Below are 22,196 nucleotides of genomic sequence, written 5' to 3'. Positions count from 1 at the left end.
GGAGCGAGTACAGAGTGAGCCAAAGTGTACAGAGTGAACTAGAGTGTACCAGAATGTATAAGAGTGTATAAGAGTGCGCTAGAGTGAATAGAGTGAAGCAGAGTACAGAGTGAACCAAAGTGTACAGAGTGAACTAGAGTGTATAAGAGTGTACCAGAGTGTATAGGAGTGCGCTAGAGTGAAGCTGGAGAGTACAGAGTGAACCAAAGTGTACAGAGTGAACTAGAATGTATAAGAGTGTACCAGAGTGTATAAGAGTGCGCTAGAGTGAAGCTGGAGAGTACAGAGTGAACCAAAGTGTACAGAGTGAACTAGAGTGTATAAGAGTGTATAAGAGTGCACCAGAGTGTATAAGAGTGCGCTAGAGTGAAGCTAGAGAGTACAGAGTGAACCAAAGTGTACAGAGTGAACTAGAGTGTATAAGAGTGTACCAGAGTGTATAAGAGTGCGCTAGAGTGAAGCTAGAGAGTACAGAGTGAACCAAAGTGTACAGAGTGAACTAGAGTGTATAAGAGTGTACCAGAGTGTATAAGAGTGTATAAGAGTGCGCTAGAGTGAATAGAGGGAAGCAGAGTACAGAGTGAACCAAAGTGTACAGAGTGAACTAGAGTGTACCAGAGTGTATAAGAGTGTATGAGAGTGCGCTAGAGTGAATAGAGGGAAGCAGAGTACAGAGTGAACCAAAGTGTACAGAGTGAACTAGAGTGTATAAGAGTGTACCAGAGTGTATAAGAGTGCGCTAGAGTGAAGCTAGAGAGTACAGAGTGAACCAAAGTGTACAGAGTGAACTAGAGTGTATAAGAGTGTACCAGAGTGTATAAGAGTGTATAAGAGTGCGCTAGAGTGAATAGAGGGAAGCAGAGTACAGAGTGAACCAAAGTGTACAGAGTGAACTAGAGTGTACCAGAGTGTATAAGAGTGTATGAGAGTGCGCTAGAGTGAATAGAGGGAAGCAGAGTACAGAGTGAACCAAAGTGTACAGAGTGAACTAGAGTGTATAAGAGTGTATAAGAGTGTATAAGAGTGCGCTAGAGTGAAGCTGGAGAGTACAGAGTGAACAAGAGTGTACAGAACTGTACTGGAGTGTACAGTGTGAACCAAAATGTACAAAAAGTGCTTATGTTAAATTACACGTACTTATTAGCATGTGAATGTATGCATGCTGCTCATTTGCATATATGGGACAAAACCATGCTCCCGCTACCGAAAATTGAGCTTGAACCGCAAAAATAACACTCCTGCAACGGGACTGCAAATCTCAATGGGAGAGATTTGTCGCCTGCAATTGCGATTTTTTTACTATTTTAAAAAAAGGCGAAAAGCGGCGTAATCAAATTATGATGGCGTAATCTATACATTCCATAATATGTTGCGCTCACCATCATATCATCCCCCAACCACTGCAAATCTCTTTTTGATGCATTTTTAATAATTGAAAATTGGTTTTAATTCAGTCACAACACTGCGACTTCCAATAATTTGTTAATCAGTGCTTCATGCGAAAATGCGCCGCACGTCAATGTGACCGCTTTTTGCGCTGTCAAGAGAGATATCAGCTTTTGGCTTGGATTGGATTGCGGATATTCAAGTGCGTATGAGTTCCGTATTGGCATGGAGGGGGGAGATTTAGGTGAGGTCTGTGGAGAAGAAGTTGTATCTCACTTTGCCTTTTACCTTGACCAAAACATACGTACATAAGGAACTCATGGGGACTTGAATACAAATATACGCACTCATGGTAAATATCGCTTTAGGTGCAGCTAGTCACATTAGCGTGTACATCAAGTCCGTATGCGGTCTGTATTGACATATTTCATACACAGTCATACGGCCAAAACGCACTTCATACGCATCTTAAATATTTTGTGTCAGTTTTAGGAAGTACACAGGTATACGCACGGTACGACACAGAGCGCGTACCTAAAACTGACACAAACGATTGAGATGCGTATGAAATGCGTATTGTGCGCACGGCTGCGTATAAAAATGTCAATAAGGACCTCATAAGAACGCTTGCGTGAGTGCGCTTTAACATCTGCTTGGAGACTAATAAATTCCGGGGAGTTTACACGCTGCACAGAACCCAGGCGTTCCCGCCAACTGAGCCGGCGCTGTCATGGCAACTCATTGGAAATTCTAATTTTCCGCTAGACTCTTGTTTGTCCTGAAACGGACGGATCGTTCAGAGTGACAGCCACAAACTGACAGGAAGTTAAAATTGGGCAGCCTTGTTGCCAGCCTTTTTACTTTTGAACATAGCGAAGAATTGTTGTTTCAGAAGCAAAAAAAAACGTTTTTCTGACCCTTTCATATTTTTTATCGGCTATAATGTCCTTGGTATACACTGCAACTCTCTCTCCCTCTCCTCTCTCTTTCTCTCTCTGCGTTTGAGTGTGTGTGCGTGTGTGTATGTGTTTGTGTGCCTGTGTGTGTGTGTGTGTGTGTGTGTGTGTGTGTGTGTGTGTGCCTGTGTGTCTGTGTGCCTGTGTGTGCGTGTGTGTGCGTGTGCCTGTGTGTGTGATCTATTCAGCATTTACGGAATTGAGTCCTTCGTCACAACCCTGACTGTTCTTTTACTGAGACTACGATTGGCTACAATTAATGGACTATTCTTCAAGCATAGGTTGGATCGCGGGGAAACGTAGTTGTGCCCGGGAATTTTTACCGGCCGGGGGAGAGACGGCAGTGAAAATCCCGATCACTACTAACGTATACCCCGCGATCCATTGAACCTCTGCTTGAAGAATACAATGGAAGAAATAAATGAATTCAATGTTTTCCACAACCTTATGTGGTAAGGCTCTTGCGCTGTTGGGGCCGTATGACGGAACTGATGTATGGTTCAATGTTGTGGAGCTGGTGAAGCCCCCATGCAGAGCCACCTGTAGGAGTGGCGAGAAAATGCGGGAAAACGCGCCGTGGGTAATTTCCAAGCAGATGCCTGGAGTACAGCTGAATGATGAAATATAATGAATAAAGATAGTCATGTTTTCTAACTGCACAGTTACGTTGAGAAACGTGGCGATTTTCTCCGACTCCTAATATCTGCTCAGAAATAGGCCATGTGCAGTGGAATGGGGGTTCACAGGTGTTTAGACCGGTGTTGAGAAAAAACATGTTTTTCATCGAGACAATTTTTCATTCAGATCCAGAAATTGCCAAAAATAGTTTCAATTGTGGCCAGGTAACAATGATCAAGCTAACAGAATCAACCAAAATAGAGTTACAAATTTCATGCAGTGAGTACAAGAAATTACTCGAAACCATTTTCTTTAAGTTTGAAATTAACTGGCAAGAGGATCTGATAGAGGCGATAGAGGGAACTAGATGGTAGAGATAGGCGCTTCGGAAAACCCCATGCTGATCCTTCCGTGACGCAGATTTGAGCGGACGGCTTTGACTACAGCTTTTCATTGTATAGATCCGGATGTCAGTGAAAGTGTTTTCACGTAGTGGTTAGAAAGTGAAAGTGGCGTGACCGGCGCTGTGATAACCCCCATGTGGATCCCCCAGCAGTCAGGATTCGAACTCGCGGTTTGGGACCTCGCAGGCTGACAATGCCAATGAACCGGAGTTGTTGCGCGTGTTTTACGGGGTGTCACCGCGGCATGCTGCCGTGCTGGGCGGCGTGAGGCTCGCCCGGGACCGAGGGATGTACGGGGCGGTGCTGGTGCTGATGCTGGCCGTGGGGGCGGCCGGCAGCCGGCTGGGTGCGATGTTGGAGCCAATATACTGGAATTCTTCTAACCCACTGTGAGTACAACACTACACGAGCCACAATTGTGCGGGATTTAGACACGGAAACCACACATTCTTATACTAATCTGTCTTATCCACGAACGTTCGAGGTATTTTCCTCAGGTTTTGATATTCCGCAACAAAGCATGCATCACTGTTAGCCCGGTAGTATTTGCGGGGTTTCTTTGCCTTTTTTTTAATCCTCGGATTCTAGAATAAGTTCTTCATGTGGTTGTATGAATATATAGATGGACAAATCAGTCTACAAAATATCAAATTAAATCACAGTTGTCTTTGTCATGCGAATAAACAAAAAGAGCATCTCCCAAATAGCTTGATAGAAAAAGAGATCAGTACATAATTTGCTCAAGATGTTTTCTTCAGTTTCCACCTTTTCATAATTTCTCCAAAGAAACTTGTGACCATGCATTTTTGGACGGTTAGTTTTTCGAGATGTGAATAAGTGATACATGTAAATGCAACTTACTTATCTGAAATTCCTGTATATGGGGATTTAGTCTAATTTGAGGTATCCCAATATTTATAGTTGTTTGTGGATGTTGTGTGGTGTTCTTTGTTCGAAAGAAAATCCATTGCACTATTTCCTACCCCTTTTCCTCTATGGGGATAGATCTTGTTTGCCACTTGTTAACATTATAGGGTGATGGAAGCAAAACTAACGCTATATAGTATATATTTTGCTAGACATCTAAAGTTGTTTAAGCAGCATTAAGCTTATAAGGATACAATTGTGAGTTTTCTTTTTGTCTTGTAATGGTCTTACATGTTTTTTGGTTGGTGGATAAGACTCTAAGGCCCTCCTTAAACAGTTAATGACTCTCCCCTGGGTTAACTTACACCCCTCACACTGGATAAAGCCTGATGCTCGCAAACTGAAAAGGCCAGGTCTGCCCTTATTAATTTTGTCCAATACCCCTTTTGTTGGGCCTTCCTTACTCGGGACAAAGGCTGCTAAGATCATGCAGCGTTCGGCCTTCTGTGTTGCATCGGTTTAGCTGTATAAGTCCATTGCGGTTTGGTACAACCACCAGTCAAAGCCTGTGTATTATAACATTATAACCCACTAAATCTTAGTATTACGGCATGATTTATACAAGGCATGCGATATGAAGTACACTGTAGGCGCATACAGTGCATATGCGCGGACAGTACTTAACCCTTTGTTTGTATGGAAGTGATTCTCTCCGTTCCGGTAATTCGGCGCCAACTCGAGTGGAAAACGGTACACATGTTGCCGAACCGCTGTTATACATGTATTTCATTGGCATCTAAAACATTTAGAACCCCAATTCTACAAACAATTACCCTGATAGCCCTATTGGGTATTGGCCCATATTGACCTAGTTAGCCTTAGGAAATGGTGGCAGAAATTGCTGTGTTTTTGGCTGGACATGTCTGGACCTTTGTAGAACAGTATTATTTCATTACTTTACACAACTAGTGTTTATAAACTGAGGGTTAAGGGATTAGAGGCTACGATAGGGGTTGGTTGTACCACACAGGTAAAAGAAAAAAAATTAAGAGAATCAAAGTTGCTATGATTTGGTGAGACGTTCAGCTTCTTCTTGCTATTGTTTCTTAGTGATGTTTGAATAGATTGAGATGGGTTTGTTAACCTGTCAGTAACATAGTGGTTAAAAATGCACAAGGAAAATTTCAGTACTTATCAACATTAGATTAAAAGTGAGGAGTTGTTCTTATAATGAGACTAAAACAAATATTTCTATCATCACTATACATGTATATGAAACTAATATATAGTGGGCGCTGTCTTCTATCTATTTATAAGTTTACAAAACTGACAGATTCTTTGCTCCTCATGTATATTTGGTTGTGCCTTCCTGATTCAACAGCTAATTCCTAGTTCAGTGATATGGTACTTTCTTGTTCTATTCAAATACAATTCAATCTCTTGAATTGGATAAAAAAATGAGAATTAACTCTTTATTGTTCTTTGGATATTTAGTTTGTATAATATCATAAATCAAACATATCGTGTGTGACCATCATATTATTTTCTACAAAAGTTAATGTATATCAATCCAAGTTTTATGTGACTTTCTTATTCTATGCAGCAGGGTTCTAGCCAGCCTGATTTTTTAAGTCCCCTGGATTTTGAACGGAAATCCTGTCGAGTGCCAAAGACTTCCACACAGTGTTCCAAAGGGGGGCCAGGAAAATTTGAAATCTAAGACCCTCTAAAATGCTATTTCCTGAATTTTGAGGGGCAAATTTTGCTGGTAGACTCAGCTTGGTTCAATGGCATCTGTGCTGAATTTCTTGAGAAATTTGTAAAATTTCATTTGTTAAATATCTTCACATGCAGATTTTTTGTCTGGCACAGAGGACGGATTATGGGCAAAATGTTTGTCCATCTTCAGCTGCAAAATTCCGTCAATGGACAGAAGGACAGATGCTGGCTGGAACCCTGGTTTGCAGTCACGTCTGTATACAATAAGAAACCAGGCCGATCCATAAGATTAATACTGCTCTATTCAAAGACGAGAAAATCAAACTATTAATAAAGCAATCGGCTCCGTGAATGGAAAACGAATGGAATGTCAGGACGGTCTATCGGAGAGCGATTCTTCCTGCCCACCACAGCATCAATATCATGGTTCCAGTTGTCCAGTTCAGAGAATAATAGCGTCTGTATGTCCGATATGCCACCCCTATAGATGTCTGTAAGGCAGCACCAATTTGTTTCCTTGCTTCTCAGATTTCCAACTTCTTTTCCGATACATTGGGGGAAAACGAATCAAATGGTTTCTACCATTTAGGATATGAAGGAATTGCAACTCCAAATGCTTGTATTTTGTACCGACAGCATAATTAAAGAAGCTATGGATAGATTGTCGGGGAATTCCGCATGTGGTTAAAGTCTTGTCTTCTCAAAGAAATGATAAGATTTGGGCCCCCTTGCGACTTTCCCAGCTACGGCAGTAGAACTTCCGGTTTTGTTACTTTTGTGTCCTGGATAAGCTATGGTCATTATTTTTGATCATAAATTATCTCTTGTGTTCAGGAAGAAGTGACATAACGTTAGACCTCAAGCAGCTTTTGTTTGAACTGCAGGGGCTTTTCAATTGCAGATTTTGAAGCAGGATAAGTGAAGAATTGTTGAATGAATTTTTACAAACTGTATGTTATGTCTCAGGTTAGATACCACATTGTATAATAGATATACTATATGTAAGGCATGATGCTATAATATGTAGTAGATAAGTCAAGGTGTCACTTGCAACCTGTGGTAATAACTGTAGATCAACTGTTTGATGTCAGATGCCACCTGTAGCAGCTGTAATATTCTGTCAGGTGTCAACTTTTTGCAGGTGTGATAATGGCAGGTGTCGTCTTTTGCAGGTGTGATAATGGCAAGTGTTGACTTTTGCAGGTGTGATTATGGCAGGTGCCAACTTTTGCAGGTGTGATTATGGCAGGTGCCAACTTTTGCAGGTGTGATTATGGCAGGTGCCAACTTTTGCAGGTGTGATTATGGCAGGTGCCAACTTTTGCAGGTGTGATTATGGGAGGTGTTGCCAGTTGCTATAAGCAGATGCCTTTGACAGATGCAGTTCTTTGAATAATGTTAACATTTATTCTAGAAGATAGATGTCTTTCAATGTGCAAAAAATCAGGAAATTCACTTCTATTTGGAATTGAAACGAACCTACTGACTGTAGACCTTCACCTTGTCTCAAACAAAATCGATCCATATTCGTGGTTGCTCCCCTTCATTCTAGTCCTGCACATAATGCACACATATATTTTAGGGCCATAAAACCCTGATGGGAGCCAAGATATTTTTCTTGAAAGCCAAGGAAGCACAGGACACTGCCATCACTTCAGCGGCTTACAAATCTGATTGTCCCTGAGTAAAAACAACGGTGCATTTCTCAAGGTGCGGTTATTTGAACTGGGTTACCTGGGTACTACATCATTGTACATTACATGTAGGCCATAGAGTATTCTGCCTTTAATCTCCAAGCAGATGGTAGAAGGCTAAAGCTTAATGTTTGCTAGGTCCCTGTCTCTGTTCCAAGAAAAAAGAATGTAACAAAAATGTGCAAAGCTGGGAGCATTTGATCTAGGATCTGCTTGGAGAAACAGCAAAAATGGGTAGCTATAGGAAACATTTGATGTAGGATTTTGTCTTCTAACATTTGCATGGAGATTATGCCTCTCTGCTTTTTTCTAATATTATTTAAGTTAACTTTCTCTTTTGCTGTGAAGTAAACATACTATGTATTTATTGATTTCACAGTGAAAGCTCGGATATGCCTAATTTTTGTTTTAATTGCTTATCCCTAATGTGTTTTCATTTGCAGTTTTTATCACCGTGAATCATTTTCCATGGATGACAGTGTACCTCAACTGGTTGGTAACTGTCAGCCCACGGTTCTATCCTGGGTAGGGCATCTTGTTTGAGGATGCGGCTGTCTTTCAGAAGGGACGTAAAGGGGGGGGTCCTTTTTTTTAAAGAGCAAGTTTTATGGGTAGCTAGCAACCCTTCCCTATAAAATACTAAATTATACTCTGCTATTGAGACAGTGCAAAAACTTGCTGCCTTATGTGCCACTAGGTACTAAAAGGGTCTGAACACACAAACAAGAAGGTCTGGACCCGATATTTCGCTACGTGACGTAATACATTTGAGTTGGCAGACCTACCACTATGCACCACAGGAACGCTCAGTTTGATGAAGTATGCAGCCGAGTACATCTCATGTCCATCTAGTTCCTCCCAGCGCAAAAGCAGGTCACTCCAAGCTACATCCCATCAACCACCAGGCTGGTTTGCCCGAGAAAAATGAACTGTCAGATATGGGTAATCTTTGTGTCTCTAGAGGTCTCTGTCCGAACATTCTTCGTGCGCTGTTGTGCATTTAATGGTCTCACACATCTTTTGAACAGACTAGCGTCAACGTTCTACAATGTACGCTCAGCTCAGAAGAATGTGCCAATAATGCCAGTTAAATTTTAGCAGTCAAGTGCAAAATTATGATATACATTAACCAAAGCATATGCATGCCTTCTCATACATTGTTATGATAGTTTATTGTGATTTCATGAATTAGATCGAACAATTAGAATAATATTGAACTGATTTGTTTAATGTCTGACAAATAAAATCATGAATCTTGATGATGACTTTCAAGAATATTCAAGTTATGATAGAGAAAACTTGCTTGGTTTAGGCCCTGTCTCTGAGGTGTAGCCAAAAATTGTTAAGACTACTTACAGTTAACGCTGTAGTTACCACTTGTAGTTGCTTTAAACATTACTTCAAATTCATTTAATGTTCCTGACACTTGAATTTCAGGGCTCTGTGGTTGAAAAGAAGAGTTTGCAATGAAATGGATTCGTAGTTACGGAATATAAGTGAATAAATGTTTGTAATCGTAAAAACTACATATGAAACAAGGGTAGAAATTTCCAGATTCACTGTGTGTAAAATATCTGTCCCCCCTTTGAAAAAAATGTGAGGTTTTCCCTTTAAAGTGTAGAGATATGAATATTTCATGAAGCGAGCTTATCCGGGATGTAGCGGCGGGGACATCAGACCTCAGTTAACCCGCTCAACAATTAATCACCATGTCAGACACAGATAGACCTGATAAATGCACTTTTTACCTGAGCAACCATAGTGTCCCCTGGGGGAACGACCTCCGACCTTTTACATTATTGGATCCCGGTGATCAGGCTAGTGTGAAAGTATTTCAGCCCGTCAGAAATGTGAGAAATGTGTTGATTGATGAATCCTCACACCTTGGGAGGGGGAGGAAGCTAATTGATTACAGCAGGGGAATTATAGAAGGTCAAAAGGATGCATCATTTATGAACAGGTGTTTGCTTCTGTAGCTTTGTACTAAACGGAAACAATACCGTAAACTTGTTTAAGTTTGCAGGGTTTAAATTTGGCGGCGAGGCCTTTATGCTAATAGAAGTCAAGAGATTGTTGTGATGAGTTTGCTGTCAAAAAAAAAAATTTAAACCACCATGATAACCTAACAATGTACAGAATGCAAAACTTTTTTTTGTTTGCATATACATGTGTAACATTTTATATATAGCATACATTTTAACAAATGATGGTCATTTTCGAAAAAGCTCCCTCTCGTAAAAGATAAAAGTAAGAAATCACTGACAAGAATTTGAATTGGGGTATGTGGAATAACACAAATTTCATTCAAAAGAACCCTGGTTTATTGTACAATGTATTTCCAAGTCTTTCATGATTGACAGAGCTTGTATCTGGGTCAAGGACAGCAAAGGGTATCATGGTTGCCTCTTTCACACCCTCAACAGCTTCTGCCATTGCAGTTCTATTCATCGTATTTGATGGGAGCTACAAATGTAGGGCAAAAGATTTCATTTCAGATTTTTTTTCTGTCTTACCCTATTAGATTGTTTGAAAAAATCTGGAGATGGTTGAAAAATCTGGAGATTGTTTTATAAAAATCTGGAGATTGTTAAAAAAATCCAGAAAATCTTTTTCCAACCACATGATGCTGGGGGTAATTATGATTCGTACAGTGGTATTGAATTTTTTTCCACAAAATGTTAACCTTATAAGTTGAAGCAGTAAAAGGTCAGAAGTGTTAATCCAAAGTGTAATATTTAGTCTAAAATTAATTAACATTATGGTCGCTTCTTTTACTATACATTGTATGCCCCCATCAGAGCCTCTGCCATGAATGCAGTTCAAATCATTGTATTTGAGGGGAGCTAGGGCAAAAGTTTTTCTTGTAGATATTTTTTCTGTCTTGCCAGATGTTGTATAACCAAATATAATTTGCTAAAACAAGATATCAAATCTGCGCGGCATTTCCAAAATTTGAAAATGATAATCTATTTGAATGTGAGAAAATCATTAGACTGTTAAGCATCAGAACTGACCAGTTTACATGCAAACGGATGCAGAGGTTTTCCCAATAACTTCCACGGAGGCCATCACTTATTCTGCTCAGGTCTGCGGAGCATTCACCTCCGCGGATTATTCAAATACCGCCGCCCTCTGACCTGTAGCCCATAGAAGAGGCTTTGGGATGCTATTAATCAATAGTATAGGCTCAACGGTGTCATGTCGTGGGAGTAAAGTGACCTCGAAAGATGACAAATCCTCAGAGCTAACTCCTCAAGTGTATCAATTCTGCATGGGTTAGCAGTAGGAGCGGAATTGTTGGGGACTTACTGAAGAGTGTTGGCATTACAAACACGTCAATGTCAGAGGAACTGATAGCAGAGAGCTGATTTGTCTTGCTCGGGGTTTGTTCTTGTCACAACAAACAAACCTCTGAAGTGAAAAGCAAATTTGGTGTTCAAAAATGTGAAACGGAACGAAATGTTACGAAAAGGAATGTCAATTGGAATAAAATATGAAGCAAAATGAAGAACAATAGATTGGTAATTAGATACAGTACAGCACGGTAGATAATAGATTGCAAACTAAAAGCTCACACTGTAAGGCCAAAACAATTTAATTTGTTGCTTCTCAGCTTTTTTCCGAAAAAATATGGAGCAACAGGGCAGAAAAATTATTAAAGATTGCAGTCTGGAGTAAAGATAAGCACTAATACAAAACATAAGGAATGATAAGTTTTTAGCTTGAAAGCAGATAAATGTACCACAGTAGATGCACCTCTTTGTCAAACATCATCAAATGTACAGTTTTTTTATGTATGCACTTTTGTTCGTCATGAATGAAAAATCTTATTCAAAGTTATTGCAATAATTTGCCTATATTGTAAGGTCGAGCACAATTTACTTTGCTGAAATTTTGATAAATGGCTTCACTGTGAATTTTTTGTTTATTTTGGGAAAAATAGGGGCAGGTGTTTCGATAGCCAATCAATTAGATTATTGTGGCCAAATCTTGGTAATGATTACCCCGCAAAAGTCTTATGATAACATATCAGCTTCCCTCACTGTGAATCTGACGATAGCACAAATCTATACGCTGAGTTTCCTACCACCTACAAGGTCTCTGACATTGACATCGGCCTTCAGCCTGGAAACGCTTATGGCATTTGAACCCGACCAGACAGCGCTCTCGGCGCGAAGTGAGTTTTATTCTCGTTAGGATCGGGAGCCACGACGTTAAGCCTTGGGAGATGGCGCGGGTCCACGTCCACGAGAATTGAATCCCTGATACGCGAACGTGAGTGATGTCGTTGGTATTCAGCTGGGAGGGGACCGTTGTTCTGTAATCCATGTCTGCCAGGAGGCCTGGTGGGGTGATACCTCTCAATCCTACCTTATACCTCGGTGGAATGAAACACGCTGATGGGTGAGAGAGAATAATGAATAAATGAATGAATGAAGACCTTTATTGTCTATTTATGCTCTTACAAGCTAAATACCCACCAAGATGATAGTTCTAATTATTGATATAAGAATCTTACTATGTGTATCTTACTATGTCTACAAAGTGTAATGTATACTTTGTCTTGTACAGAATGTGTGCACAGGTTCAAATTCTTCTTGCCTCTTAAAACAGTTGTAAATGTATGGGTACAAAATGTAGATGGAGCATAAAATACAATATGACGGTTTGTCTCATTGCATAAGGAATGCAACTTTTTCTGTACTATTTAGATATCAAAAACTTCTAAGACTTGTAGCTAATTGAAGAGGATATTTCTCTCCTTGTATGGTACACAGCAGAATTAAAGAATAGAATATCATTATGGTCAAAATGTCTGTATAAAAAAAAGTAATTTTTATAACCATACAACTTGTTGCTCTGAAAAGGGAAGGGAAGAGAAAAATAACACAGAAAGTTGCTACTGGCACCTGTTAGTTCAGGCCTGTGTTAATAGATTCTAACAATTACCTATTTACTGCTGCAGTTTTAATGCATTGGCAACTTGTCTCCATATTACAACACTAGCACAGTGTAAAGCCAGACTCACTACAACTAGGCTATAACACTTGTCACCTTGCATGTAAATACACGAAAAAAGGACTTGTCAGCTGTGATACAATATTTCGTTGCTTCAATTCTTGTTACAATGTTTATGATCATTTTGACAAGTTTGGCTTATCAGTAATTTTTTTTCACACAACTTTTTAATTTTTAAATGTCCATTAGTATCACATGACTACAAATGAAATCAAGGCAAACTTACTACTTTAACAAATGCTTAATATAAAGATCTGGGAAAGAAGTTATAGTTGTCGAATTGATAACACTAGTCGTTCAACAGACGAAACCGTTTACTCAACCGTGGCCCTTCCTGTTTGCCAATTTGCATGCAGTCGACATCTACTACGTTTTCCCACCCTCCTTCCCCACAATTATCCCTTGATTGACTTCGATCAATTTCCATGGGGTGAAACAGAAAGGCTCATCACTAAAGCCTTTAGCTAATGTCTGAAGCCGGGGGTTGAGTCTTGTGTGATGGGATATGTGACACGCATACAGACTGAGAGAAATCAGGGCCCGATAAGGTCTTTAACGTATATTACTAACTGTAATTATAACATCTCAATTCTACTCACAGTTTGGAATGGGACAGACTACAAGGACTGAAGAGGAAAGCAGTTCTAGATCTGTGCACATTCATACAGTTGCAAAAGAAGTCGACAAAATTTGTAGAAAGCAGCTTAAGTGAGTGTGATGCCAGGATGCCAAAATTTCTTGTTTGATTTATTCATTTCAAAGTTAGACAAAATCAATGTATGCACTGTCATCCATAAAATTTACTTACTTTGGCCTAGCTTATAAAATTTAATGTTAGTACAAAGAGAGATATGAGCAGGTAAAATGATCTGAAAACCTGTACATTCCTAGAGAGATATGAGCAGGTAAAATGATCTGAAAACCTGTACATTCCTATATATATAGCAAAGATGGATCGCAAATGCCATGCCCGCTGATTGCTGTTTCATTTTCCCCCTTAGTCCGAGTAATTTGCCTCCCATTTTTCATCCTATATTTGGTACGAGCAGATTTTTGCTCAACGGTCCATCAAATTGGGAAACCTACACATTAGTGGGATTATGGCTCAACTACCCATGACCTGTACACATGAATGTAGCACAGCATTCTTCTTTGCAGATTCGATGTATCTGACACCTAGATGTGCAGAATAATCTGATACCTTTAAGTCATAGCTGACCTGAAATTGTTGTAAGGCTGACATGTTGTTTCTTTTGCCTTTTTATCTACATATTTATAGATAAAAGTGAAAATGGAGCAACTGTGAAAAAAAGAATCAGAGTAAGTACTAGGTATTTAAGTTTTGGATTTTGACAATTTTTTGCTTCGTTGAATGTTAGTGGCATGAAATAAGACTTGACGAAAGAAAGAGACAATCATGTTTTCAAAGTGTGTTGGGAAAAGTTGTTATTTTAGATAATATACAACAAAGCTTATTTAGGGAAAGGCAGATCAATCATTTGTTAGAAACTCAACGCGTTGTTTATTTTCGGTCATTCCAAAAACAAGTAATCTGATCCTGAGGCAAAATTTGGACATAGATTGCATGCTATGCATCAATAGGCCCTTCTTTTCTTCAATGTATACAAAACAAAACTTACAGTGTATCCCAAACAAACAGATTAGGTATTGCATCCATTCAACAGGATATGAACTCACGCACTACATGTCAAATCAACAGTGCAGGAAAGTGTTGTCACGTCAGAACGGTCCAAGAGACAGGGGGAAAATTGCTGCTTACTGAGATGTTGCTGTGACAGTCATGATTTCAGATTTCTAGCCTCTGTTGCAGGCTCCAAAGCGTGTTTTAATTTGCTAATTTTGCTAATTTTCAGGACACCTGTTTTTTTGAGACCTGCATACTCTTTTCCATGAGACTTGAATGGCAATCGTTTATCATTTTCAATAACTCAAAGAGAAAGTTATTTTATTTTACATGATTAATATGTAGCAAATACTAGTATATACATTAAACATAAATGTTGTAACATACTTATTCCTGAATTTAGTATTATGACAAAAGGGCAGCCACTCACTTAAGTTACTGGAAAACGTTGTTGGAACCCCCATCATTTAAAAAAATGTTTGCCTTGTTCTATAAGAGCTGTAAGTTTATGTTTCCTTGCGAAGAAAATATCAGTGTGTAAGAAGAATTCAAAGTGTGACACCTTTTGATCGAAATGACAGGAGGAAAAGAAGAGATACAGCATTGCCTACAGATTTTCTAAAATAATCTGGAGATTTTTTGTCAACAAACAATCACAATAGAAAAAATCTGAAGATTTTTCTTTTAATCTGGAGAATGTTTTTAAAAATCTGAACATTCCAGGAATTGATTTTGTGGAAAAATCTCAAGATTTGTTTCAATTATTAACGACAACCTCACTGGTGGTGATTACGATCCGTATAAGTTAGTTCACCTTTATCCACATGGCAACCTATATCCGTTGTTTACAAAAAAGAGATATTTAGAGATATGGAATCGACAAACGTTGGTTTCAAATTGCAATATTTTCATAGCATTCCAGTCTGAAACACTCGTCTGTTGACTTGATACCTGTAAATGCTCCGATTTTATGCACAACGAATAAAGGTTACTCCGCGAATAAAGGTGAACTAGCGTTAGCGGCATGGAAGTTTTTTTTCACAAAATATCAACTTTGTAAAAATAAGCTGTAAAAGGTTAGAAGCATTTGACTAAGTGCAATATTAGTCAAAATAAATCTGGAATATGGTAATAAAAACAACATTTCCCTCCCATTCCTAATATTATTAACATAGGCAGGGACTACTGTATATGAGCCCTTAAAACAGTGATTTAATATCATAGTATGATGTAAAACATAGCCAGAGCAATGCATTGTGACATATTGCTTGGCCACTAGACCATAACACTACTAACGGTGCCTGTAACATGTTATAGGCATGAAAAAGGTTGAGACATATATTTAATACACATGAAAAATGACAGTGTATGAGTGTGGCAGTTGGTATTTTGTACCCCAAGCCTGTGAAATATGATAAATCGTGGTGCGGAATTTTAATTGTATTGGTGTTAACACTGCCAGGTACTGGTATCAATATGAATATCATCTCTTTCAACTACCGCAAGGCTCAAAAAATCAATAACACTCCTGATTTAAGTGTTTCTTTAGGTTCTTTCATTACCTTTGGGTTTTTGCACTTCTGAACATGTTAAGATGGAGAGAATGGTCACAAGAGAGGTGTCTTATTTTTTCTTAGTATGATAATAAATTCTGAAATGTCATTTCAATTGAAATAATGTAGCAATTTTTGCAAAAATTATTTCCTTTGCATGTTCTACTGTAGCAAAAAGATTAAGATAAGTCCTCAATTTATTTGAAACTCTTTGTCTTAGGAACAACAAAGTTTGTAATCTTTTCATCTCAAACAAGATACATGTAGCTTATTTCCCAAACCGCCATCAAGTATTATTGCAAAAAGCAAGTATGACAATTTCTTCAAATAGTTATGGGGCAAGTAATATGTTTTGAGCTTATCTTTGTCGACAAAAACAAAATAACGAGGTGATCAATATAGCTTTCTGTCAAGGCGGGGATTGTAAACAATCCATCCCCTCACTAATCCTACCCCCAAGTCATTTTCCGACAATTTTCAATGTTGGTACGTAATCTTAATACATGTAGTAGATGGTACGTAATAAGCCATACACACATAACACGCAGTTATTTTGTCACTATGGAGCCATACATCTTTTTTCTAACAAGCAACTATGACACCCATGCCAATTTACAGAAATGTACGCGGCCTCGTTTTGCAGTTTGATGACCCTATTCGTCTTGCGGTAACTATCAGGTGTCGATAAAGGGATGCGTATGTTGCCGAGAAAATTTTAGGCGGAAGTTTTAGCTTGGAATTCTCATAGACTTCATTACAACTGGGAAAATGAGGGGTTTTATGTTTTCAGTCTGTGTGCTTGTATGTTTGTTTTGGTGTGTGTCTTCGGTTATTTGAATATATATTATATGACAAGATGTAACTAATGGCATGATGTGAAGGTTGGCTTGGCCCAGTTCAAAACTACAATATGTCAGGAAATGCTTTCAATTTGACAGAATTAGCAAAACAAGAAATTCTAAAAGTAACAACTCTTTGCAATATCAGATTTCAATTTCATGCCTTGATTTGGTTTTCTGTCTTAGACATTTCATATTGAGCATATCTAAAAAGAATTGAGCAATCTACTCATAGCAATGCAAAAGTTTTCCAACCTTACATCATTGTTATAGAACAAAGTAAATGAACAATTAGTCAATAAAGGAAATTCAATAATTGTTGTTTATTATTGTTGTCATCTAATCTCCCTGTGATCATTCACTGGCAAACAGGATAATCTTGTTTATACATTGATGACTAATATATCGGGAGTATTAAAGCAAGGAGATTAAGAAACTTTTAAATAATGAATGGAAACTGCATATTTCAAATGAGTAAAAAGGTAAAACAGTTATCAGCAACTGAGGTGAAGTAATACTGGCTCAAAGTAGCTATGTGGTAAATGCTTCTTTGCTAGAGCTTTGCATATTAACCAAGCTCACCATGTCACCCCTAATCTTCTAAGTAATTGTCTTAGGTTCTTTTATGTGCAAAGGTTTGCTGTTTGAGGCTCAGACGTGAAGCTCCCTCATACATGGGACCACTAATGTCCCCATCCAAAAGCTGCAGTGCACCCCCTTTCACACCTGGGCTAGAACCTCACTTCTATGGATTTACAGAATTCTATCCATGTTTCCAAGCAGTAGCAAAGCTCTCCTATCTTGATATTCAAAAGGTTCTGCAATATTGTTGTGTTTTGTCACCTCGAAATACAGGAAAACCCAGCTTGCCCTTATTTTATGCAGCTATTTGTATGTCTCTCAGTGCGCTAACAAAACCCATAGGAATATCTCCAACAACACATTTGGGAAAAGTAAGAAACATAAGAAACATATTAACACACCATACAGTTCACATAACACTGGTAATAAAACAATCGTAAAAACGAGATGTCGTGAAATGCAAAATGGACCCCACGCCGTTCAATCAACAGTGTTGGATGTCATTATTTCGTGGTCTGCTTTGAAGCTAAAAATTTTTTGTCAGGTATTGATTCTCGCAGATATAGCGACCGTTGTCGGGTGATCCGTTAGGTTAGTAGGTGACCTAGATAGCAGAATTTTGTATTCAGAGGGAGGGGCTGACAAATGATCTCAACTGTCAGGGCTCAGTTACAATTCTGTTCTTGTTAACCCTTCCAATGTCAGGGCCAATCAAAAGCAGGTGTATAATTATAGCAGCCTGTGACATTCTGAAGGTTACAAAACGTAAAATTTCTTTGTGTGTTTTCAGTGCCTAATTAATAATCTTGTTATCATTATGTATTTCATTGATAATTTTCTGGCCAAGTTTTCTTGTTATTCTATTTATTGCATCTTATCAATTGTGTAAAGAATCCATCAGGTACAAGATAAAAATGCATATTAGCCAATCAGCACAAATATGAATTCATGATAATTGTAGAGCAGTTTGCATTTCGTATTTTATAACAAGACAGTTCTGTTAACAATCCCAGATTTTATGCACTGTTCTAAATAATAACACAGCCTATTAAGACTAAAAAATGTAAAATTGGAACTAGACGTAGAACTTGTGTCATTTCTGATAAGTCTATAATACATATATATATAATCATACACACTATTATATGAGGTTAATAACCTCATATAATAATGTTACAGATGTGGGGAAATTTCAAGGGGCTTGTTTTGGCATAGCGCCAAATCACAACATGCACGCAAGCAGTAAATTTCCTGTCCTTGGGCTAGTCTCCTTACGGCAATTAATATACACCCTTCGAAAATACGCAACTCAGTAATATCAGAAAGTAATAATCAAAAGACAGATGAATCATGAGTCTGTCAAGTGTATAGCGTGTGTGTGTACATGTATGTATCGTAATGACCTTCTTAGTCTATGGTTGACCTACATAATTCTCACGAGGGGTTATTCTGTATGATGTAGATGACGTTTATTGATGCAGGGTTGTGTTTTATCATACCAATTGCCAGTGCTGTTGTAACCCCTTGTTAACCCTCAGTGAAGGTGAACACTGGAGGATCTTTTCACAAGAATTGATTGCTTATTCGTTGAAAGGCTTTAACTTGAGTGAAAAACGTGAAATCAGGTGATGTGGTTGAATACTGATGAGCTAATTGTATCCTGAATACATTTGAATGACAAGTTCCATGTCTATCTTCCTAATAATTTCAATGCACTTGGAATTACTTTGGATACTTTAGAAACAACATTGTGCAGTATTGTGTTATGTCCTGTGTTTGGAAGTGTTATTTTACATATTTGGCAAGCTACATGTAATCGTACATGCATTCTTAATGGAAATATGCAAATTTCTTATTATTGAACAAAGAATATTTTTTACAAACCAACAACTCATCTCCAATAAAATGTTTAAATTGTATTGTTTTTAAACTTGCTGTTTTTGTTCACAGAAGTCTACACCATGAAAAACAGGTGGTCAAAAACTGATTTTTAACCCTAACATCTGCTTAGAGATTAACAAGCATCTGTGGCTTGGGTATTAAAACATTTAGAATGAAGAAAATTTCAAATTGCTGCCCTTCATTTCCAGTTTTAAAGCACTCAGTATTGGTAGTATAGGAGGGCTGGAATTTAAAAGATAAAAAAAGAGACTACTAATTTACCGTGGTGGGTCAAAGACACCTGGAAGTCTGTATTCCCCTTTGTTTGTCTTATGACATCAATAAATAATGATTACAGCCAAAACTGTATTAGAAGACCACTCTGGTCTATAAACATTTGCATACAACAACTTTCTTATATATCCCCATTCATACCCTCTGTACCAATGCCACATGCATGCATGATGTTAGGCCACAGGCTTAATCCATGGATGACATCCACATTTGCTTTGGTTTCGACCCAGTTTCCAAACAAAAGATGGATAGTTCTCTTTCTGACAGCCGGGCAACCATACATTACACCACCTGCATTCAAGTGACAACAACAATAACTCCTCAAACAATAAGAATTACTTTGAGCCTCTGGTCAACCTCTAAGGCTTATAGGAGAATACAGTAATTATTACTGACATAAAACTGCTATATATAAGGATGTATAGAAGAGCTCAAAATCTCCAAATTGAATTTTAAAAATTGCACAGAGAAATCTAATATCAATGTCAAGCAGTTTGCCACGTTCAAGTTTAGAGAATTCAATGTGGTATCATTGTAGTAACCTGATTTTGCCAAATAGCTGACATAGAAACTTGCTTGTAGGGATTTGTAGTTGATTTAATTCTGGTTAAAATTTTCAATTAGAATACATTTTGATAATGCTTGTAAGTAGTTTGTGGACTCTAGGAATTATTCAGTCATCTTGAATTATTGATTTTTATGTTATTTTTTTACTGCAAGATAATAAAATTGCCTTTGAATTTAAAGGATTTAATTTCAAATTAGGAAAAAATGGAGCTTTTATGGTAGTTTTTGGTTTGCAGTTGAAACAAAAGGGCACTCGTACATAGGCAGACAGAAGACAGAACAAGCATTAAAAGCTTGAACAAGCAAATAAATAAATAAAGAACAAGCATTTCCATGGTGGTAAAGAGGTTGCCGTGAAAAGCCCCAAATATCTAACCACTGCGGATATTTTAGCACTTACAATACCTTGATAAAGTATCCTGAAAAAGGCGTAATTTGTCAGCTGGTATCAGATTATGTGTCCCTAGGGGATGTTATCCATAAAATCAAGGTTATGTAGCCTATTAGTGGGGCATGTTGGCAGTAGGGTTGAGACTAATAAGGTATGTCTGGCGTGGACAGCTAACAAAACTGGAGAACTGACCTGGTACTACCATGACTAAATACAGTTGACAAGCACAGGGGGCTTGGAGGGACTGTTCATTTAGATAAGATGTAACCACACTCTACAACTGCCATTTTGCTAACTCAAAATTCTCTCTCATATTCTCTGTTTAAGAAAGTTAGGAGGAGGTTATTATGGGCTGATTGTTAGTTGTCTAGTTAGTTAGTTGATTGACTGATTATTGAAAATGATATCTCAAAAAGTTGTGAATGGATTGTTTTGGTCATGGTCTTGTGGTTTGAAGGTCAGCCTTGTTGTGTGTCAGCCAAGGACCAGTAGCACCTGTTACAGTTGACTGATGAGTTGAACAAGTGTTCAATAGGCCAAAATAGTGATGCGGTTCCTGGCCTCTGTTTTGTCTTGAATGCATTTCATGGTTACATGTAAGGTAGACCTGATTCATCTAAAGTGAAATAAACATGCATATGGTCTAATGTATAACTACATGATACTGGGGAATGAATGCAATTCATCATGCTATGACTTCACTTTATCATACAGCAAGAAATATGTGAATAACTGTATTTTCCTGATTAAAGTATGAACCCCAATTAAAATATGCAGCCCAGATTTTGGGCCTCCAAGTCTAACAGACTGAATTGTAATATTGAAAAACTCAAATGAAATATGCGCCCTTTCTCTACTAATCTTGTACACATGTTAAACCAAATGATGTTTGCATCTCTTTTACCCTGATAATTTTGCATAAATCAACAATGAACAATGGCCTTGCTTTTAAAGTTAGCAGCTTACAAAATGCAAAGTGTTCCGGGACCCTTCTTACAAAACTGTGTGTCGCTTACTTCTAGTTCAAGTTACAAATTTGCTCAGAAAAGTGGAAATGTTGAAATTCTGCAATGTTCCCAGGTTTTGCATCTGCAAGTGTAGTACCACCTTGCTCTAATTGAGGTCCTTTCCCATAGTCATAATTTGTGAGTCCTATTATAGAACTGATTATGCATATATATCTCGGAGCAAAATGTGAACTAACTTCCTCCTAGCTTGTCCCAACAAATAGGTTTATCTTAAACCCAGTCCTTCCCAAAGACTAAAATTGCCTGGGGCTACTTTAAACATAGGCTGTAAGATTGGCAACTATTTGGGTCACAACATGTTCATTTCAGCATCTGGCCCCACAGGGGAAAATGTCTAATTTTGTTTTTATGCCCTTGAAAAGACATGTATTTCCAGTGGAAATGTGTACTTAATTCCAGAGAGAGCAACAATAGGGAGAAAAATAGGTATTGGGTCTTGGATGATTTTATCCCTTTATATCCATTGACTAGGACAATGACTAGCAATTATTGCTCGGAGGAATTAACATTAAACCTTTGAAATATGTTCCTATTATATGCACGTAACACCAGGGGCCTTAACTGTTGATGTAGTACACCCATTCCAAGTTTTCGATTCCTTTTGGCCATTTGGATGACATCTGCACATGCTTCAATTTTCTTATGTTTCCAAAAATGTTTAAGGGCAATACTGTAAACCATATAAAGAAGCTGCAAAATGAGTGTATGTATGTCATGACAAAAAAAAAATCATAAAATGTACACAAATTTTTA

General features: G+C 38.2%; 1 protein-coding gene across 1 annotated transcript in view; it reads left to right on the top strand.

Moving 5' to 3' along the window:
* Nucleotides 1-3,406: 3,406 nt before the first annotated feature.
* LOC118411608 (ephrin-B2-like) overlaps nt 3,407-22,196 on the top strand; it is a 74,218-nt gene continuing 55,428 nt past the window's right edge. Inside the window, exon 1 of the mRNA XM_035814068.1 lies at nt 3,407-3,753. Within this exon, the coding sequence (XP_035669961.1) occupies nt 3,653-3,753 (101 nt within the window). The 5' untranslated portion in view covers nt 3,407-3,652. The remainder of the gene's footprint in view (nt 3,754-22,196) is intronic.

This window comes from Branchiostoma floridae, chromosome 3, assembly GCF_000003815.2.
Source record: "Branchiostoma floridae strain S238N-H82 chromosome 3, Bfl_VNyyK, whole genome shotgun sequence".
NCBI lineage: Eukaryota > Metazoa > Chordata > Leptocardii > Amphioxiformes > Branchiostomatidae > Branchiostoma > Branchiostoma floridae.
Note: the sequence above shows the minus strand (reverse complement) of the source record. Positions and strands in the feature narration are given on the sequence as shown.